This window comes from Macrotis lagotis, chromosome 1 (assembly GCF_037893015.1).
Source record: "Macrotis lagotis isolate mMagLag1 chromosome 1, bilby.v1.9.chrom.fasta, whole genome shotgun sequence".
Classification (NCBI taxonomy): Eukaryota; Metazoa; Chordata; class Mammalia; order Peramelemorphia; family Peramelidae; genus Macrotis; species Macrotis lagotis.
Window position 1 is genome coordinate 895681194 of NC_133658.1, and position 16139 is coordinate 895697332.

Genomic DNA, 16139 nt, shown 5'->3' on the forward strand with positions numbered 1-16139 from the left:
TTTTTTATTTAAAATTTTTTGATCAACATTCATTAAGGAAATTAGTCTATAATTTTCTTTCTCTGTTTTTACTTGCTCTGATTTAGGTATCAAGACTATAGGAAAAATTTGTTGGTTTCTTCTTTATTCATTGTTTCCCAAACAGTTTGTGTAGTATTGGAGTTAATTGTTCTTTAACTAGGTAGAATTCTCTTGTAAATCTATCTGGCCTTGGGTTTTTTTTTCCCTTAGGGAGTTCATTTATGACTTATTCAATTTATTTTTTCCCAAGATAGTGTTATTAAAGTATTCTGTATCCCATTCTATTAATCTGAGTAGTTTAGATTTTTGTAAATATTCATCCGTTTTCGTAAGAGGCAGCTAGGTGGACAGATTATCAGCCCTGGAATTGGAAGGACTTGAGTACAAATTCTTCATTAGATACTTGCAACTTGCTTGTTGTATGAGCCTGGCTGTCACTTAACCCCAATTACTTCTCCTCAAAAAAAAAAAATGTTAGTTTTATTGGAATATAGTTGGGAAAATAGCTCTTAATAATTGCTTTTATGTCTTCTTCATTGATTGTGAATTTACCTTTTTTCATTTTTGATATTTATCATTTGATTTTTCTTTCTTTTAAAAAATCAAATTGACTAATGGTTCATCTATTTTGCTATTTTAGACAGCTTCTAGTTATAGTAAGTAGTTCAAAAATTTATTTTACTTTCAATTTTGTTAATTTTGCCTTTGAATTTATGCTCTCTGCTTTGGTGTTTAATTGGGAGTTTTTAATTTGTTTTCTTTTTGGTTACGTCATTTGTTGAATAATTTTTTTCTCTTTTATTGATATAAACATTTAGAGATATAAATTTTCCCCTATAATCTGCTTGGGCTATTATCTCGAATGAAATTATTGATAATTTTTATGATATCTATGTTTTTTGACCCATCCTTTAGAATTGTTAGTTTCTAATTAATTTTTAATTTTTTTCTAAGAGCCTTTATTGCATATAAATTGAATGTAAATTCAAATGCAATTTCAGTTGTATTAAATTAAAAAAGAGATGCATTTAATGTCTGTTTTTATCTATTTGCTTGTGAAATTTTTATACCCTAATAAACAATCAGTTTTTTTGAAGATGCCATGTATACCTAGGGAATAGGTATTATTCCCAGTTATTATCCCATTTAATATTCTCCAGAGGTCTTTTCTTATCCAACATTTTTAAAAATCTATTCAGCTCCTTAACATCTTCCTTGTTTATTTTGTTCAAAGATTTTCAAAGTATGAAAATTATAAGTTGAAGTACTCCACTATTACAGTTTTGCTGTCTACTTGTAACTTATTTAACTTTCCTAAAGGAAATTAGATGTCATGCCATTTGGCATATATATATTTAGGATTGATATTAATTTATTGTTTATATATCTTTTAGTAAAATTTAGTTTAGTTCTTTTAATTAGGTGTACTTTTTTTTAGGTTTTTTTTTTTTGTAAGGCAAATGAGGTTAAGTGGCTTGCCCGGGGCCACACGGCTAAGGTAATTATTAAGTGTCTAAGACGAGATTTGAACCCAGGTACTCCTGACTCCAAGGCCGGTGCTTTATCCACTATGCCACCTAGCTGCCCCCTAATTAGTTATACTTTTGTTTTTATTTTTTCTAAGGTTTTTATTTTTTTCTAAGATTATGATTTCTACCTCTGCCTTTTTAACTTCTGCTGAAGCATAATAGTTTCTGCTTCAGTGCCTAATTTTAATTCTGCAACTTTCTGTTTCAAATTTGTTTTTTTGTCCACATACAGATTCTTGTTTCTAATTCATTCTGATATCTCCTTTAATTTTTATGGGTGAGTTCATCCCATTCATATTCATTTCTGATTGCTATTTCCCTCTGTCCTTTTCTCTTATATTTATCCTTTTCTTATTTATACCTTGTTCCCTCTTTAAGAGTCTTATTTGTGACTACTTCCTCCCTTAATCTACTTTCTTTTTTATGCTCTTCCTCCAACTCTTCCTCTCTTATTTCCCTATTGGTTAGGATGATTTTTTGTACCAAACTGTATTCTTTCCTCCTTAATTCAAATGAGAGTGATGTTCAGATGTATCTCCTTCTCTCACTGCCCCTTCATTGTAAACTCTTCCTTTCATTCCCCATTTACATGGGATAATTTTCCCCACTCTTCCCCTCGCTTTTCTATCTCTTCCAGTCTTTTCCTTTTCCACACTTCCATTCTTCTTTTGAGATCATTCAATCTTATTAGAATCATACCCAGGCCCTCTTTCTAATTAGACTTCCTCTAAAACTCTTGGTGATGATAAAGTTCTAAAGGGTTTCAAATATTTCCCCAAAGAAGAATGTAAACTGTTGAATCTTTTTTAGTCCTTTATAATTTCTTACTTATGTTGACCTTTTTTTGTGCTTTTCTTTGAATCTTGCATCTGAATGTCAAATTTTCTATTCAGATCTTATCTTTTCATCAAAATGATAGTCCTGTATTTCACTGAATATCCATTCTCCCCCCCCTCCCCCCAGAATTATATTCAATTTTACTGGGTAGGTTAATCTTGGTTGTAATCCTAGAGCTTTGGCCTTCCAGAATATCCCTAATGCTTTATAGTGGAGGCTGCTAAATCTTGTGTGGATCCTGACTGTGGGTACTTGAATTCTTTCTTTCTAGCTTCTTTGTAGTATTTTCTTTTTGACCTGCAAGCTCTGGATTTTAATTTCACTTAGATATGGAACTTTTAATTTGGAGATTTCTTTCAGGAGGTAACTGGTAGATTTTTCTTATTTTGCCCTCTAGTTCTAAGATATCTGGGCAGTTTTTCTTTATAATTTCTTAAGCTATGATGTCTTCTTTTGCTCATAGCTCTCATGGAGTTCAGTGATTTTTAAATGATCCTTGGCCTCTTTTCTAGTTCATTTTTTTCCTGTGAAACATTTGACATTTTCTTGTATTCTTTTCAGTTTCTTGATTTAGTTTTTTTTTTTGTTTCCTTATGTTTTAGGGAATAGTTAGCTTCTACTTGGCCAATTTTAATTTTCAAGAAATTATTTTATTCAGTGAGGTTTTTGTTTCTTTATAAAGTTATTAATTCTCTTTTCATAAGTTTCTTGCCATACTCTCATTTTGTTTTCAGACAAGAGGGTAGAGAGAAACTCTATTATTTGATTTTTAAAGTCTTTTTTTTCCTCTCCTAATTTTTTTTTTTGGCAAGGCAGTGGAGTTAAGTGACTTGTCCATGGTTAAACAGCTAGGTACTTGTTAAGTGTCTGAGGCTGGATTTGAACTCAGATCCTCCTGACTCCAGGGCCAGTGTCCCTGGCTGGCCCTTTTCCTCCTAATTTTCAAAAATCTCTTTCTTTAACTCTCCTAGGAATTCTTGTTGGGTTTGGGTTCATTTTGCATTTTTTCTTTGTAGATGGTTTCAAGTTGTTGTCTTCTAAGTTTGCCCCTTGAGCTTCCTGTCACCACAGTAGCTCTTAATGGTCAGGTTATTTTTTGTTTGTTTGTTTTCTTCTAGCTCCTTCTTGACTTTGGACTTCATGTTGATGTTGGCTTACTTCTGGGAGGGAATGAGGATGTTTGTTCTTTGCTATCCTGATGCTGCTTTCACAGCTCATCAGGGGGGCCTGTAGCTTTTCATTGTCCCCAGGGTGGTATGATTCACAGAGAGGTCTGTTCATTGCCCTCCTGTTCTGAGCTCTCCTTGTCTCTGACCCAGTTTGGGGTCTGTTGGTTTGTACTTAGTTGAATTTCTGTATATAGTCCCTCACTGTTAGCCTTCTGGGAGGTTTTACAGGGTCAGAGTGACCCTGCAGGCGTATCTCTGGAGCTAAAGGCTAGAAATGACTCTTTGCAGTGTGCCAGGGCTTAGAGCTACAAAAGGGAAGTTTCTATGCCTGATCCTTGCCTAGGCTCCTGTACTCCTGACCAGGTCACACCCAGCTGTCTGCCAGCTGAGTACTCTGTCTTTTGACCTCAGCTGTCCCGGGTTGGGCAAAGGACTCACTGCCACTTTTTCTTAGCTTTCCTGTTGGTCTGTTGTGTTTTCTAAGTTGTGGAAGATATGTGCTGGGAGAACTAGGCAAAAAAATTCTGACTCTCAATCCACCTCTTGTTCAATCCTCCCCATATTCATCCTGCTCCTTCCAATTTGTCTGCCCATCATTCTCATATCTGTACAAGTTTTCAGAACTCTTGGCAGATGTTATCTCATTTGATCCTCACAGCGGTCCTGGGAGGCAGGTGCTGATAATAGCATTGATCTTAGCATTTGTTTTCAGACAAGAGGGTAGAGAGAAACTCTGTTATTTGATTTTTAAAGTCTTTTTTTCCTCTCCTAATCTTTTTTTTTGGCAAGGCAGTGGAGTTAAGTGACTTGTCCATGGTTAAACAGCTAGGTACTTGTTAAGTGTCTGAGGCTAGATTTGAACTCAGACAAGTGAAATGACTTAGCTAGGGTCACACAACTAGGAAGTATCTGAGGAAAGATTTGAATATACTGACTCCAGATTCAACTCTATCTGTGCTCAGCTCTACTTTACTTTCATTGGGGGGTCAGCTCTAATGTCTGGCATAACCATTGAACCACAGGGCTTACCTTGGCAGGGTTTCAACCAAGGCCCCAACATTAACCTTTAGAGCCTGATAGAGGCTTGGCAAACTTACTTGTTTTGTTGGCTTTCAAAGTCCAGTTGGTCTGAAAATTATTAGATCTGTTGCCAATGCCCTTCTTATAGTGGATGTCCTTTCATATCCTACCCAAGCTGAGTTATGTTCATTTGCTCCAAAGTCAGAGACTTAGGTTGTAAACAGAGGTGATGTGAGGGCATGAGAAAGAAGCATGTGGCACATGGTTTTTTTTTAAAGCACCCCTTTAGTTTTCAGTCATCAGCATTTCCTAAAATAACTGAATTTTAGAACCTGAAGCAATCTTAAAGATTATCCAATTTCTGTTCTCCCCCTTCTGTGTAGGGAAAATAAAATCCATTGAAGTAACTATGTCTAGGATCACATCCTGGGACACTAAGTAGCCAGATGTACTGCATTTGGAGCCAGGAAGACTCAAGTTTGAATTTCTCCCCTTAGCATTAGCTATGGTCTTGAGCAAGTAATTTCACCTGTTTGCCTTAGTTTCTCCAACTGTAAAATGAGAGTAATAATAGAACCTATGTCCTGGCTTTGTTGTGAAGGATTGGATGAGGTTATGTATGTAAAGTGCTCTGCAAACTTCAAAGCACTTTATTAATGCTAGTTATTATCATCATCATTGTCACATAATGGGTTAGTGGCTAGAACTCAGGGATCCCTCATCTTTTAGTCTAGTACATTCTCCAGTGGAAATATTTCTAACCACAGAATTCATCTGTCCACATTTCTCCCCCCCCACACACACGTTTCAGAGCCTTGGGGTGACCTGGTTTCTCTCCCAGTTTCTTCACCCTATCTTTTCTGCTGAGGCCCAGCCCATCAGCCAAGCTCAGATTGGGGCTGGACTGCAGGCAGTTGGCTGCCAGGCGGGCTTTCGCAGACCTGGAGGATGACCACAACAAATGAACAAGAGACGATGCTTTTTTTGAACCTTCTTTCAATGTCACCCAGCTAGGATTGGGTGTTAATCAATGACAAGATGGCTGATTTCACAGCTTTGTCATGGTGGAAATCACCAATTTCATGGGCTGTCACAGGTTTATTGAATAACCATATCCAAAATGACACACCACTTTTGTGGCCAAGGAAACTTGGCACAAGTGATCCCCCCATGCATTGAAAAACAAAGGGGTAGTTGTAGCAAGTAACTTGCAAATTGAATATTAACATACCTGTGAAATAAAGACCTTCCCACCAGGCCCACGTGCCAAAATGAGAATGTGGTTGAAACCAAATCCAATCCAAATTAACCTAGAAATTGTTTGGATTGCATGTGCCAGTGTTCCAACTTACTTCACAAAGAAGCAATTATTGAATGATTCTGAGGTGTCAGATGGCATTCTCAGTAAATCACTCAATTATTTCAGAGGTTGATGATTGATTGATTGATTGATTTCTCCACTCTGTGAAAGCCTGGGCTCTAACCCTTCTTCTGTCTTTGGTCCCCTACAGGCATTGGGCATTCTGGGGGAACCGAGGGAGGGCCTGATCAGAATTGATTACCAAGGAAGATCAGAGGGAAGCATGGTGATCAGAGGGAAGCATGGTGATCATGTCCAGTGCCCCCTGTTTTGGACCTCAGCAGATGAAGTTCTTGAGCTCCAGAAGCAACTCACTCTTTTTTTGAACCACTCCTTAGGCAAAAAGGGCTCAATTTGTTTTTGTTTTGGACTTGTGTACAAGCCAGCCAACCAAATCTTATGTGCTAGACTGGAAAAGTCATCCAGAGCCCCCGGCTTACCTCTCTTCTCCAGTGAAGCATTTTAGTCAAATAGATTTCTTGCTTGGTAAGATCAATGTGGAGAAAGTTTTTGGAGAAACATAATGTGAAATATGTCAAGTCTTTTTTTATTTTACTTTTGTTCTGAACTTTTAAGAACTAAAACTCTATTTTTTTTATAACATAATAGAATAGAAAAAAGATGAAACTGCAAGTCTATTATGTACAACTTGCTATATCTTTTAAATCTATAATATGTGTAATATATTTTTAACTGAAATGTGGGCATATAATAATTAATATACTTTTTAATTTTAATTTTTTATTTAAGGCAATGGGGTATGAGTGACTTGCCCAGGGTCACACAGCTAGGCAATTATTAAGTGTCTGAGGTTGGATTTGAACTCGGGTCCTCCTGACTCTAGGGTCAGTGCTCTATCCATTGCACCACCTAGCTGCCTCTATAATGAATATATTTTATATAAATATATAATAAAGTTATAGTATAACACTTTTTATTTTTTCTTCGTTTCCCCCACCCTAAGCTACCATTAAGACACACTTATTGTGTGTGTGTGTGTGTGTGTGTATGTATGTATGTATAATGTAAAATCATTCTATACATAATTCTGTTTTATCAGTTTTTTCTCTGCATGCAGAGAGTGTCTTCTTTCATAGGACCTTTGTAATTAATTGGGGTATTTATAGTAGTCGAAATGATTTAGTTGCTCCAAGTCATTCTTAAAACAGTAATGCTGTTGTAATTTTTTCTTTGTTCTGCTCTTTTTTCTCCTCATTACTTTGTGCAGGTCTTTAACATATTTTTCTGAGATCATCGAGCTCATCATTTTTTATAGCCCAACAGTATTCCATCACAATCATAAACCACAAATTATTCAGGCATTCCTGTAATTTCTGCTTCTTTGCCACCACAAAGAGAGCTGCTATAAATATTTCAAACATATAGCTTCTTTTCCTTTTTCTCTAATTATCTTTGGGTATAGATCTACTAGTGATATCCTTGGGTCAAAGAGTATAGGCAGTTTAATAACTTTGTGGGCATAATTCCAGTTCACAATTCTACCAACAGTGAATTATGTGTGGTTTTACCCTTTAATCCCTTTAGCCAATCTGATAGGTATAAAATAATATCTCAAGGTTGTTTTAATTTGCATTTCTCTAATCAATAATGATCTAGAGCATTTTTTTCACATGACTATAAATTGTTTTGATTTTTTTATTGTACAACTGTTTATGCCTTCTAACCATTTATCAATTAGGAAATGACTCGTCGTCTTCTAGTTTTGACAAAGTTCTTTATGTATTTGAGATATGAGACCTTTACCTGAAAACTGTCAATAGAATTTTCCCCCAATTTTCTGCTTGCTTTCTGATCTTGGCTATATTTATTTTGTTTGTACCCCTTTTTAATTTAATGTAATTGAAATTATCCATTTTGCACCTCACAACTGTTGCACAATCAAGTCTTTTTTTTTTTACTTTTTGCATGACATTGGGGTTAAGTCACTTGCCCAAGCTCATACAGTTAGGTGATTATTATATTTTTATGTACTTAGTATTATTATTGTTATTGTATATTTATATATCTATTATAGGTAATTGCCTATATATGTCTGAGGTTAAATTTGAACTTGGATCCTCCTGACTCCAGGGCTGGTGCTCTATTTACCACACCACCTAACTGCCTCCCCACGCATCAAGTCTTGCATGATCCTGGTGCAATTATTCTTTGTCATTGGTTCAGAAGAGCCAATCCTCTAACAGGCTAAATTGAGGTATTTGAAAGCCTGGCTCCTCTTCTTGAAAAGTTCTCATTGCCTAATCTTCCACCTGACCCACTCCTCCATGCTCTAGGAAGAAGGAGGAAAAGGTGTTTGCTAGTCAGGAGCTCTCAGATGCAGGCTGTAGAGAGGCCTGCCAGTTCCTTACCTAAGGTCACTGCCTTTATGGGAAACAGGGGCTGATGGGGACCCAGAGCTGTGAGTTTCAGTAAGAAAACACAGCCCAGCCACCCTTTGAGTGCCTCCTTTTCCTGGAGCAAAATAAATCTATCCACAAATATATGTAAACATCTCTTGGTTGTTAGGCTAGATGCAGGCTATAGAAAAGCTCTTGCCCTCAAGGAACTGACTCTCTAATAGAGGATATTACTTAGAAATAAATAGATGCCAGCAAAATACATGAACTTGGATGGAAGAAAGCATTGGGTTAGTTGGTGGCAAGAAGCAATGGCACAAAGTAAGAATATAAAATTTAACTTTCTTTTTTCTCTTCTGTGAAAGACTAACAATTTTAAAACTGTAAAAGGGAAGTTTGGTTTTCTGAACCCCTGAATGACCTCTTTGGTGTCCCTCTTTTCTTCTTCCCCAGTTTGATTTACTGGAAATGGATCGCTTAGAAAGACCATTGGTTGATCTGCCCCTTCTCCTAGACCCATCTTCCTATATCCCTGACACGGTTGACCTCACGGATGATGCCATGGCCCGGAAATACTGGCTTACGTGCTTCGAGGAAGCTCTTGATGGGGTAAGTGCTCAGAAAATTGAATCTATTGAATCATTGTCCTGGAGCTATTGCTTACTGGGAGAGGTACAGAGGACACTTAGAAAGTGGAATCCTTGGGCCTCTGTGGAATTCGTTGTTTCCTAAAGCATCATTTTTTTGCAACAGGCCTTCCTGATTATTTGAACTCTTTCCCTAACCTTCCTGATGCAATGGATGATAGAAACGAAAGTAGGTGGGGCAGAACAAGACTGTAGTACTTCTTGGTATAAATCCTACCTCTCGGATTAGGTTGGTTTCAACCTCTTGGTGAAAAAAGACTTCTAAAGGAAAGTGGATTCCATTGGTTATCATAAGTCAATAAAACCAAGGTGGAGATAGCTCCAGATAGCTTCTTGTTGGGCTAACTGTTGCCCAATGCCTTTGTTGTGAACTGGCATCTCCCACTTGGGGGCCTTTGGTCAGAAGGTGCATGGACCTGAGGGCTTGGGGAGCCAAGTGATCGCTGAACATTGATGAAGCTACTTATGTGAGCCAGGCTTTGGGGATCCAGAGAAAAAGCATGAAGCAGCCTCTGCCTTGGATAGGTTTCTATTCCAGTAGTGGCAAGAGCTTATTTATGAGAATCCTCATTGTGCACTATATGTCCAAGGTAGCCCCAAAGTGGAGCTTAAGTTTGGCCTCCTCTCTCTGTTCTGCAGGAAGCAGTTCCTCCAAGTTCAGAATGAGCTTCTTCCACTCCTAATTGACTGCAGGCCCGTGTCAGAAGCAGATTATTTTAAATAAGGGCCGGGGTGGGGAGAATGAGAATTTATACGTGCCCTCCACTCTGTTCTGGGCATGGATCCCCTCAAGGTCCTCATTTTATAGTTGAGGAGCTTGAGGCAGACAGCACAGTTCAGCAGTATCTGAGGCTTGATTTGAATTCAGGCCTTAAATAAGGCATTGTAAGAATAATCTACAATTCAACCTTCATTCTCAAACAAAAAGGAGTTCTCAGAGGACCTTACAGAGTGCCAGAGTCTGATGCCCTCATTTTTAGATGAGGTTATCGAGGCCCAAAGAGGAGAATGGGATGAGATCACTTGGATCATGCCATAGTTCTCAATAGGTGAGCTGGTCCAGCAGTCACACCTGTTGCTTCTTGTAGGTTCCTGTGGGGAGAGTTCACTACCTTCTCCTTTGTAATATCCCAGTGATACATTCATGTGGGCTGGTGTACATCTGCTTGGTCTCTGGTTGTCTATTGTTGCTTTCCTCCATGTTTTGGGTCCATGGGCCTTTTTCTTTTCAGCTTCCTTGGGGCACTTGCTTCACATGGTGATATCTGGCCACCACCACCACCACCACTTAGAATCATCATCTGAACAGCTGTTTTGGGTCCAGGGGCACCAGGCACACTCTCGTTTTGAAACGACTTTCTTATGTCTTCTGCTAGGTCGTGAATCGGGCCATAGCCAGCCAGCCAGATTCCATTGATGCAGCTGAACGGGCTGAAAAATTCCGACAGAAGTACTGGAATAAGCTTCAGACGCTAAGGCATCAGCCATTGTAAGTCCCTGTGTTATTCCCTACATGGCATCGCTTTCTCTGGCCTCAGGCGGAAGAATAGGCTGCTCTTCTTGTTCGAGCACCAGCCCTGGTTCCTGACCTGTCATCCAGATGTCAGGCTCTCCTGCTCCTGCAGATGAGTGACTTTCAGGGCTCTGTCACTTTGATTGGTTCTCTCCAGCCTTCCTGGCTTACTGACCCCACAGGGGCCTCTATGATGTGGTGACCCTGGGCAATTTCCCCTCAAGGCAGAAATAGCCAGTTGTGGCTGTTCTAGAATATAGAGTTGTCATTTGGCAACTGGAAGGTCACCGATAAATCATTTTCCTTTAATCTGTATCACATACAGATTAGACTCTCTTCCCTCTTCATCCTCCTTCTCCCTTTCTAATGGTGACAGGGTTAAAGGAAAGAAGGAGCAAGTCCCCCATGACAGCAACCATTTCAGGAGACTTTCAGGGGTTCCTAGTTCTTTGTCCACGGACACCTTTGAAGCCCGAGGTGCCCAAACAGTTGTGGCTGTTTTGTTATTTGGTCCCTGCCGTGGGGCCACAGTGCACAGACTGGATCAGGTGCAGCTTTAGACCCTGACTGTAGCACAGTGACCTCATCTGTAAAACAAGGGTAGAAGGAACACCTGACCGCCCCCCTCCTGGGTTATTGAAAGAGTTCAGTGAGATCAGCCTTAAAGTTATATAGATGCCAGCTCCTATGTGTCAGCCACTGCCTTAAGTGCCTAAGAAATGCAGCCTCTGCCTTCAAGGAGAATGTCAAGAGGGGAAGGGGGCCAGGGAGGGGTGCATTATATGGAAAGTGGCACTGCAGGGGAGGAACTGGACTTAGGCTTTCCAGTGGGTGGTGGTCTTATCAGTCAGGGGTGATGGGGCAGCTGGGAAGATGGCTGGGGGGGCGAGGTCAAGTGAAGCATCCCTGCAAAGGTCCTGCCTGGAGTGGGCAGGCTGAGGTCATGCAGCTGGGAGGGCGAGGGGGGCTCTCTCAGCCCACATGATGTCTTTCTGGTTTACACCTGAATCCAGGGTTTGTTGGACATTTTCACCAAAGTCCCTGCTCACAGGCAGGAGGCCTAGAGGGTGGGTGACTCAGAACAATCCCAACTGCTGGGCCCCAAGCTCCCAGCCCACTGGCATTGACCCGAATGGTCATCCAGCCTCTCTTGCTCTCTCCTTTAGTGCCTATGGAACCTTGACTGTGAGGAGCCTGTTAGAAACAAGGGAACACTGTTTGAATGAGTTCAACTTCCCTGACCCCTATTCAAAAGTAAGTCCCATTCTCCTGACAGGGTGGACAGCCGTGTATGTATGTCTGCAGACTTTTGCTTGGCTGCCTAGTTTGGATTGTGAAGGGAGCTGGGTCATGTGCAAGCCTGGGAAAGGGTGAGAGATGAGGGGGGCCGTCTCGTCTGTCACCAGCTTTTGATCAGTGGCAAGAACATCTTAGCTCTCTGGTGACTGGTCCCAGTCGCTAAGCCACTGCTCATGAGAGTGTCCGAACCTGCCCCCCAAACTAAGTCGGCCCTCTCTATTGGCAGTGTCTGCTGAAAGGCTGTGGAGTGAAGGCGCCACGGTGATTCCCCCATAGATCACGTAGAGGTATCGTGTGGGGTACTCTTACACCCAAGGTGACCAGGTCGGGGGGGGAGGGAGAAGGGCGGCGAGAGCAAGGTGAAAGAGCCAGCTAGATCTCAGGAGGTGACATGAGGCTTCTGGCTGTCCTGAGGAATATCGACTTCCCTAAGTACCCCCTTCCAATCCCCAGATCAAGCCAAGTGGAGGAAGGTCTACTGGATCTCAGAGAAATGGAGTTTCTCTTTCCATCGCTTGCCTGGCACTGCCCATAACAAGGCTGCTGGGACTGATGTCTGGGCTCTGAGCTAACCCCAGGCTTTGGGGACTTTATTCTGGGACAGTAAGAAGCCCCAGGCATCTTCTCCAACTCCTCAGCCCTTGCCTAGGGAGCCAGGAAAAAGTCAGACATCTTCTCATCCCCTAGGTTGTGGCTGCTTATGCCATGGGAAGAGTGCCAAGGTGTATGTTTGTCTGTATTTTAAAAGTAATATTTCTAGTGACTAATTAATCATAGCAGCCGTTGGTAGACCTCTTTTCACTTATTCTTCATAAATGGGGTAAGCGGGGGATAGTCTTGGATGGGGAGTTCAGACATAATAAAATCACATCAATGATTTATGTGGCAGCTTGCTCTGCCTATGAAGCTCAGGTTTGACCTTCTTGTGGGGAACCCTGACAGGTGGGCCCCCCCCCCCCCCCGTCAGGTTGAAGCTTCTGCTAGAATGGGAGAGAAGACTTGGCCTGTGCAGAACAGCCTGGGCCTGGAGGGAGAATGTTGAAGCCTTCCTCTGTCCCTCCCCTTCAGGGCTGCCATGCTGACCCACGCCCAGTGCAGGGAACCCTTGGCTCCTGGCCTTCTCATTCTTCCTGCTCAGATTTCTAATTTTACCTACACGTGGTTCGGACAGGGGTATTTCCATCCCCCTCTCTCGTCCCATTCATCAGCATCCCACTTGTGGTTAGAGGAAAGGGGATGCCACCAGAGCAGCATTCCCCTGTTTAAAATGGGTTCAGCCCTGGCCTCGACCCACTGATGCCCTCTAAGAACAGTGGTTGAGTTGGTTTCTGTGGCAGGCCAAGTACTGATGACGGTGACTTGTTGGTCCAGTAGAGTTCATGACCCTAGAGAAGAATGTTTGAGTGCTTGGCGTGGTCTTGGGGACTGAGCAGCTGCTGCTGGGTAAGAACCATCTCTTTATCTGTGTATCCACTGTCTCGTGTCTTTCTACAGGTAAAGCAGAGAGAAAATGGCATAGCGTTAAAATGTTTTCAAAGAGTAATCAAATCTTTGGATTCACTAGGCTGGGAGGAGAGGCAGTTTGCTCTGGTGAAAGGACTTCTTGCGGGGAATGTCTTTGACTGGGGAGCAAAAGCAGTCTCAGAGTAGGTGTTCAACATTTCTAAGCACCTTCCTTCTCTCCACCCCTTTTTGGTTTATCTTCCCCATCGGCAGACCCCAGCCCCACTCGAGATGAATGGTGTGAATGTAACTGTCCCCTCCCACCCCTGCGTGCCTAAGCTTCTGTGTCTGGAATGGTTGTTGAGGCCAAGGCCGTGCTTTCCCCTAGCCTAACCTTGTCCTTGCCATGTCTGGTTCTTAGTGGGCTCCGGGTCTGTTTTCAGACTTGGTCCAGAGCTGTTAGACATTTGGAGTTCATCAGACACCTGGCTTTTCCAGCTTGTCATCTCCACCCACTGAGTCACAGGCCTCCATAGTTTGAATGGAACCCACTGTTATATTGGGGAGGGGCACTTGAAGAAACCATAAGAATGAGGGACAGCCAGCTGGGACAGTAGATAGAGCACTGTCCCTGGAGTCTGGAGGAACTGAGTTCAAAACCGACCACAGACACTTGGCACATTCTAGCTGTGTGACCCTGGGCAAGTCACTTAACTCCAGTTGCCTCATGAGAACAAAACGTAATGAAAACCAAGAATGAAATCCATTCCCCTGGTAAAGCTCACCTTGAGTGATTTTCTTTTCTTTTTTAAAGAAAAACTTTAAAAATGTTCCTCAGGATTCTATAATTGATCATCCTGAGAAATTCATGTGAAAGTCCACCTATTTCTAGTTCTAATATAGTATGAGTCATGATGGTTTTATTCCTCTGTACCATTTTAATTGCTAAAGCAACTGGGATTTGTTTGGAATGATAATACTTTCCATCATTCTGTATGCAAAGCTAGAAAAAAGCATCTAATTTAACTAATGGCATTTCTTGTTGGTTTGAAACGACACTGCCTTGCCATCCTTTTTTGACTATGCTGTAGGGAGTGGGCTAAGCTTTATCACCTTGAAACGATTCTTGGGTTTGAAAGAACCATAAAATCCAGCCACGTTGGGGTGTTTCTTCCCTTTTAGAGCCCTCTCCCGCCCCCCACCCCCATCCTCCCTTTCCCTTAGCCTCTAGCTAATATATGGAGTGTCTGTTCCCCCTTCAGTGTGGGGGACATGAGGACCAGCTAGCTCTGCATTAGATTTTTCCACATTCTCGACATGATCTGTATATCTTCTGTAAGTCATGGGCTATGACTGAGGATCATGCAGGTCTTAGAGACACATCCCTTTTAACTTCCAGCTACTTCCCCCTTGGACTGTAGATCCCCTGTGGCCAGGGGATCTCTCTTAGCTCTGAGTCTTCCTGGAGCAGGACCCTCTAGTGCCAGCCTGGGTTCTAGCATCCCTTAGCTCCTCAGCCCCCCTGCCCAGAATCTGGCCCTCACAAGATTCAGCTGTTCGGTTTTGGTCTCATTCTCCATGTGGAGCAATTTGAGCTAAAAGGCTTTTTATTCATGACTTTTTTCTTTTGTCTAGTGTCTTGGAATCTGAGCCACAATTTGGATTTGAAGAAGCCAAGAAGAAATTACAAGGTATGGATGCCCTAGGCTGACAAGGGCAGGTGGCTGAGAGTGGGCAAGAAGCCTGGGAGAGTCCACTGCCCAACCACCAGCACTGCTTGGGATAGTCTGGTGCCTGACCTCTAGCATTGCCTGGGATTGCCTACTGACCAACTGACTGATGGTTGACACTGCCTAGAGATCATTAATAATAATCTGTTATGGCTAAATTTCCCTTCTTCCTTATGAAGCTATACTAAGTCACAGAGATAAAGCCTCTGCCTGACCTGGGTTACTCCTTGGATACCCAGGAAGGTCTTGTTAACAGGGCTCTGTCTTCTGTCTTTCCTCTAGAGCGCCCCTGGCTAGTGGACTCCTATGGGGAATGGCTGCAGCGGCTCAAGGTAGGTGTGTGCCCACACTGGCCTGAGGCTGTTAGGATGGACCCCAGAGGGAGCCAGACTGTGTCCTGGACAGAGTCCTCAGGGACTCCGGAAGGCCTGGGTTCCCCCTGGAAATTGGGCATAAGACATCCCCCTTAGGGCTTCTGCTCTCTGAAAGACCCCTCCCCTTCTCATGTGTTGGGGAGTGGGCAGCCCTGATGGGGGGAAGGGACATGTAAGTGAGAGAGAGTGTGTGTGTGTGTGTGTGTGTGTGTGTGTGTGTGTGTGTAGACTTACACGTGTGCATATAAACTCATCCATGCATCTGTCCAGAGGCTTCTTTTTTTCTTTCTCTACTTCTCCAGTCAAAGCTTGACCCTTAGGGATCATTAACCCCTTCAAGTTTCAGTTTGCTCCGGTCCCCCTCAGACAACCTCCAGCCAGTCTCTTCTTCTCCTCTATCTCCCTAATGATTCACGTGCTGGCTCCCTGTCAGACGTCTCCTTCCCTCCTTTGCATCTCCCGCACTGAGCTGGCCCAACATGGGAATTTCACGAATGCTTATTCTTTCTCCCTTCTAGCCTCGGCCTCTTGGGGGGGGGCAGAGGTCAAGTTGTCTGAGTCTGCATAAGAGTTGTGGTGGCAGAGATAGTATTAGAGAATACCAAAATGTCTCTTGGGAGGAACTGAGGCTATTTAACTCAGAGCAAAGAAGCCTCAGGGGAACCCTCTGCCTGTCTTCAAGTCCCAGGGTTGGGGAGCAGTCATGTGGCAGGAGGAATGCCCTTGCTGTGCTTGGAAAAGAAAGCAGGGAGACAGTATAGGGATTTGAGGTCAGGAAAGATGCTGATGCTTGGCACTGCCCCATCCATAGTTGGAGGGGTGGCTTCGGAGGACCTGAGG

The 16139-nt window shown here is 42.3% G+C and overlaps 1 protein-coding gene across 2 annotated transcripts in view; it reads left to right on the forward strand.

Annotated features, from left to right (window-relative positions):
• Positions 1-16139, forward strand: part of PANK4 (pantothenate kinase 4 (inactive)) — a 49634-nt gene that overhangs the window by 24973 nt on the left and 8522 nt on the right. For both annotated transcript variants that reach the window (XM_074218686.1, XM_074218684.1), the window contains 6 exons: positions 8747-8902; positions 10317-10429; positions 11620-11707; positions 13247-13398; positions 14831-14886; positions 15208-15257. In XM_074218686.1, coding sequence (XP_074074787.1) covers positions 8747-8902; positions 10317-10429; positions 11620-11707; positions 13247-13398; positions 14831-14886; positions 15208-15257 — 615 coding nt within the window. The remainder of the gene's footprint in view (positions 1-8746; positions 8903-10316; positions 10430-11619; positions 11708-13246; positions 13399-14830; positions 14887-15207; positions 15258-16139) is intronic.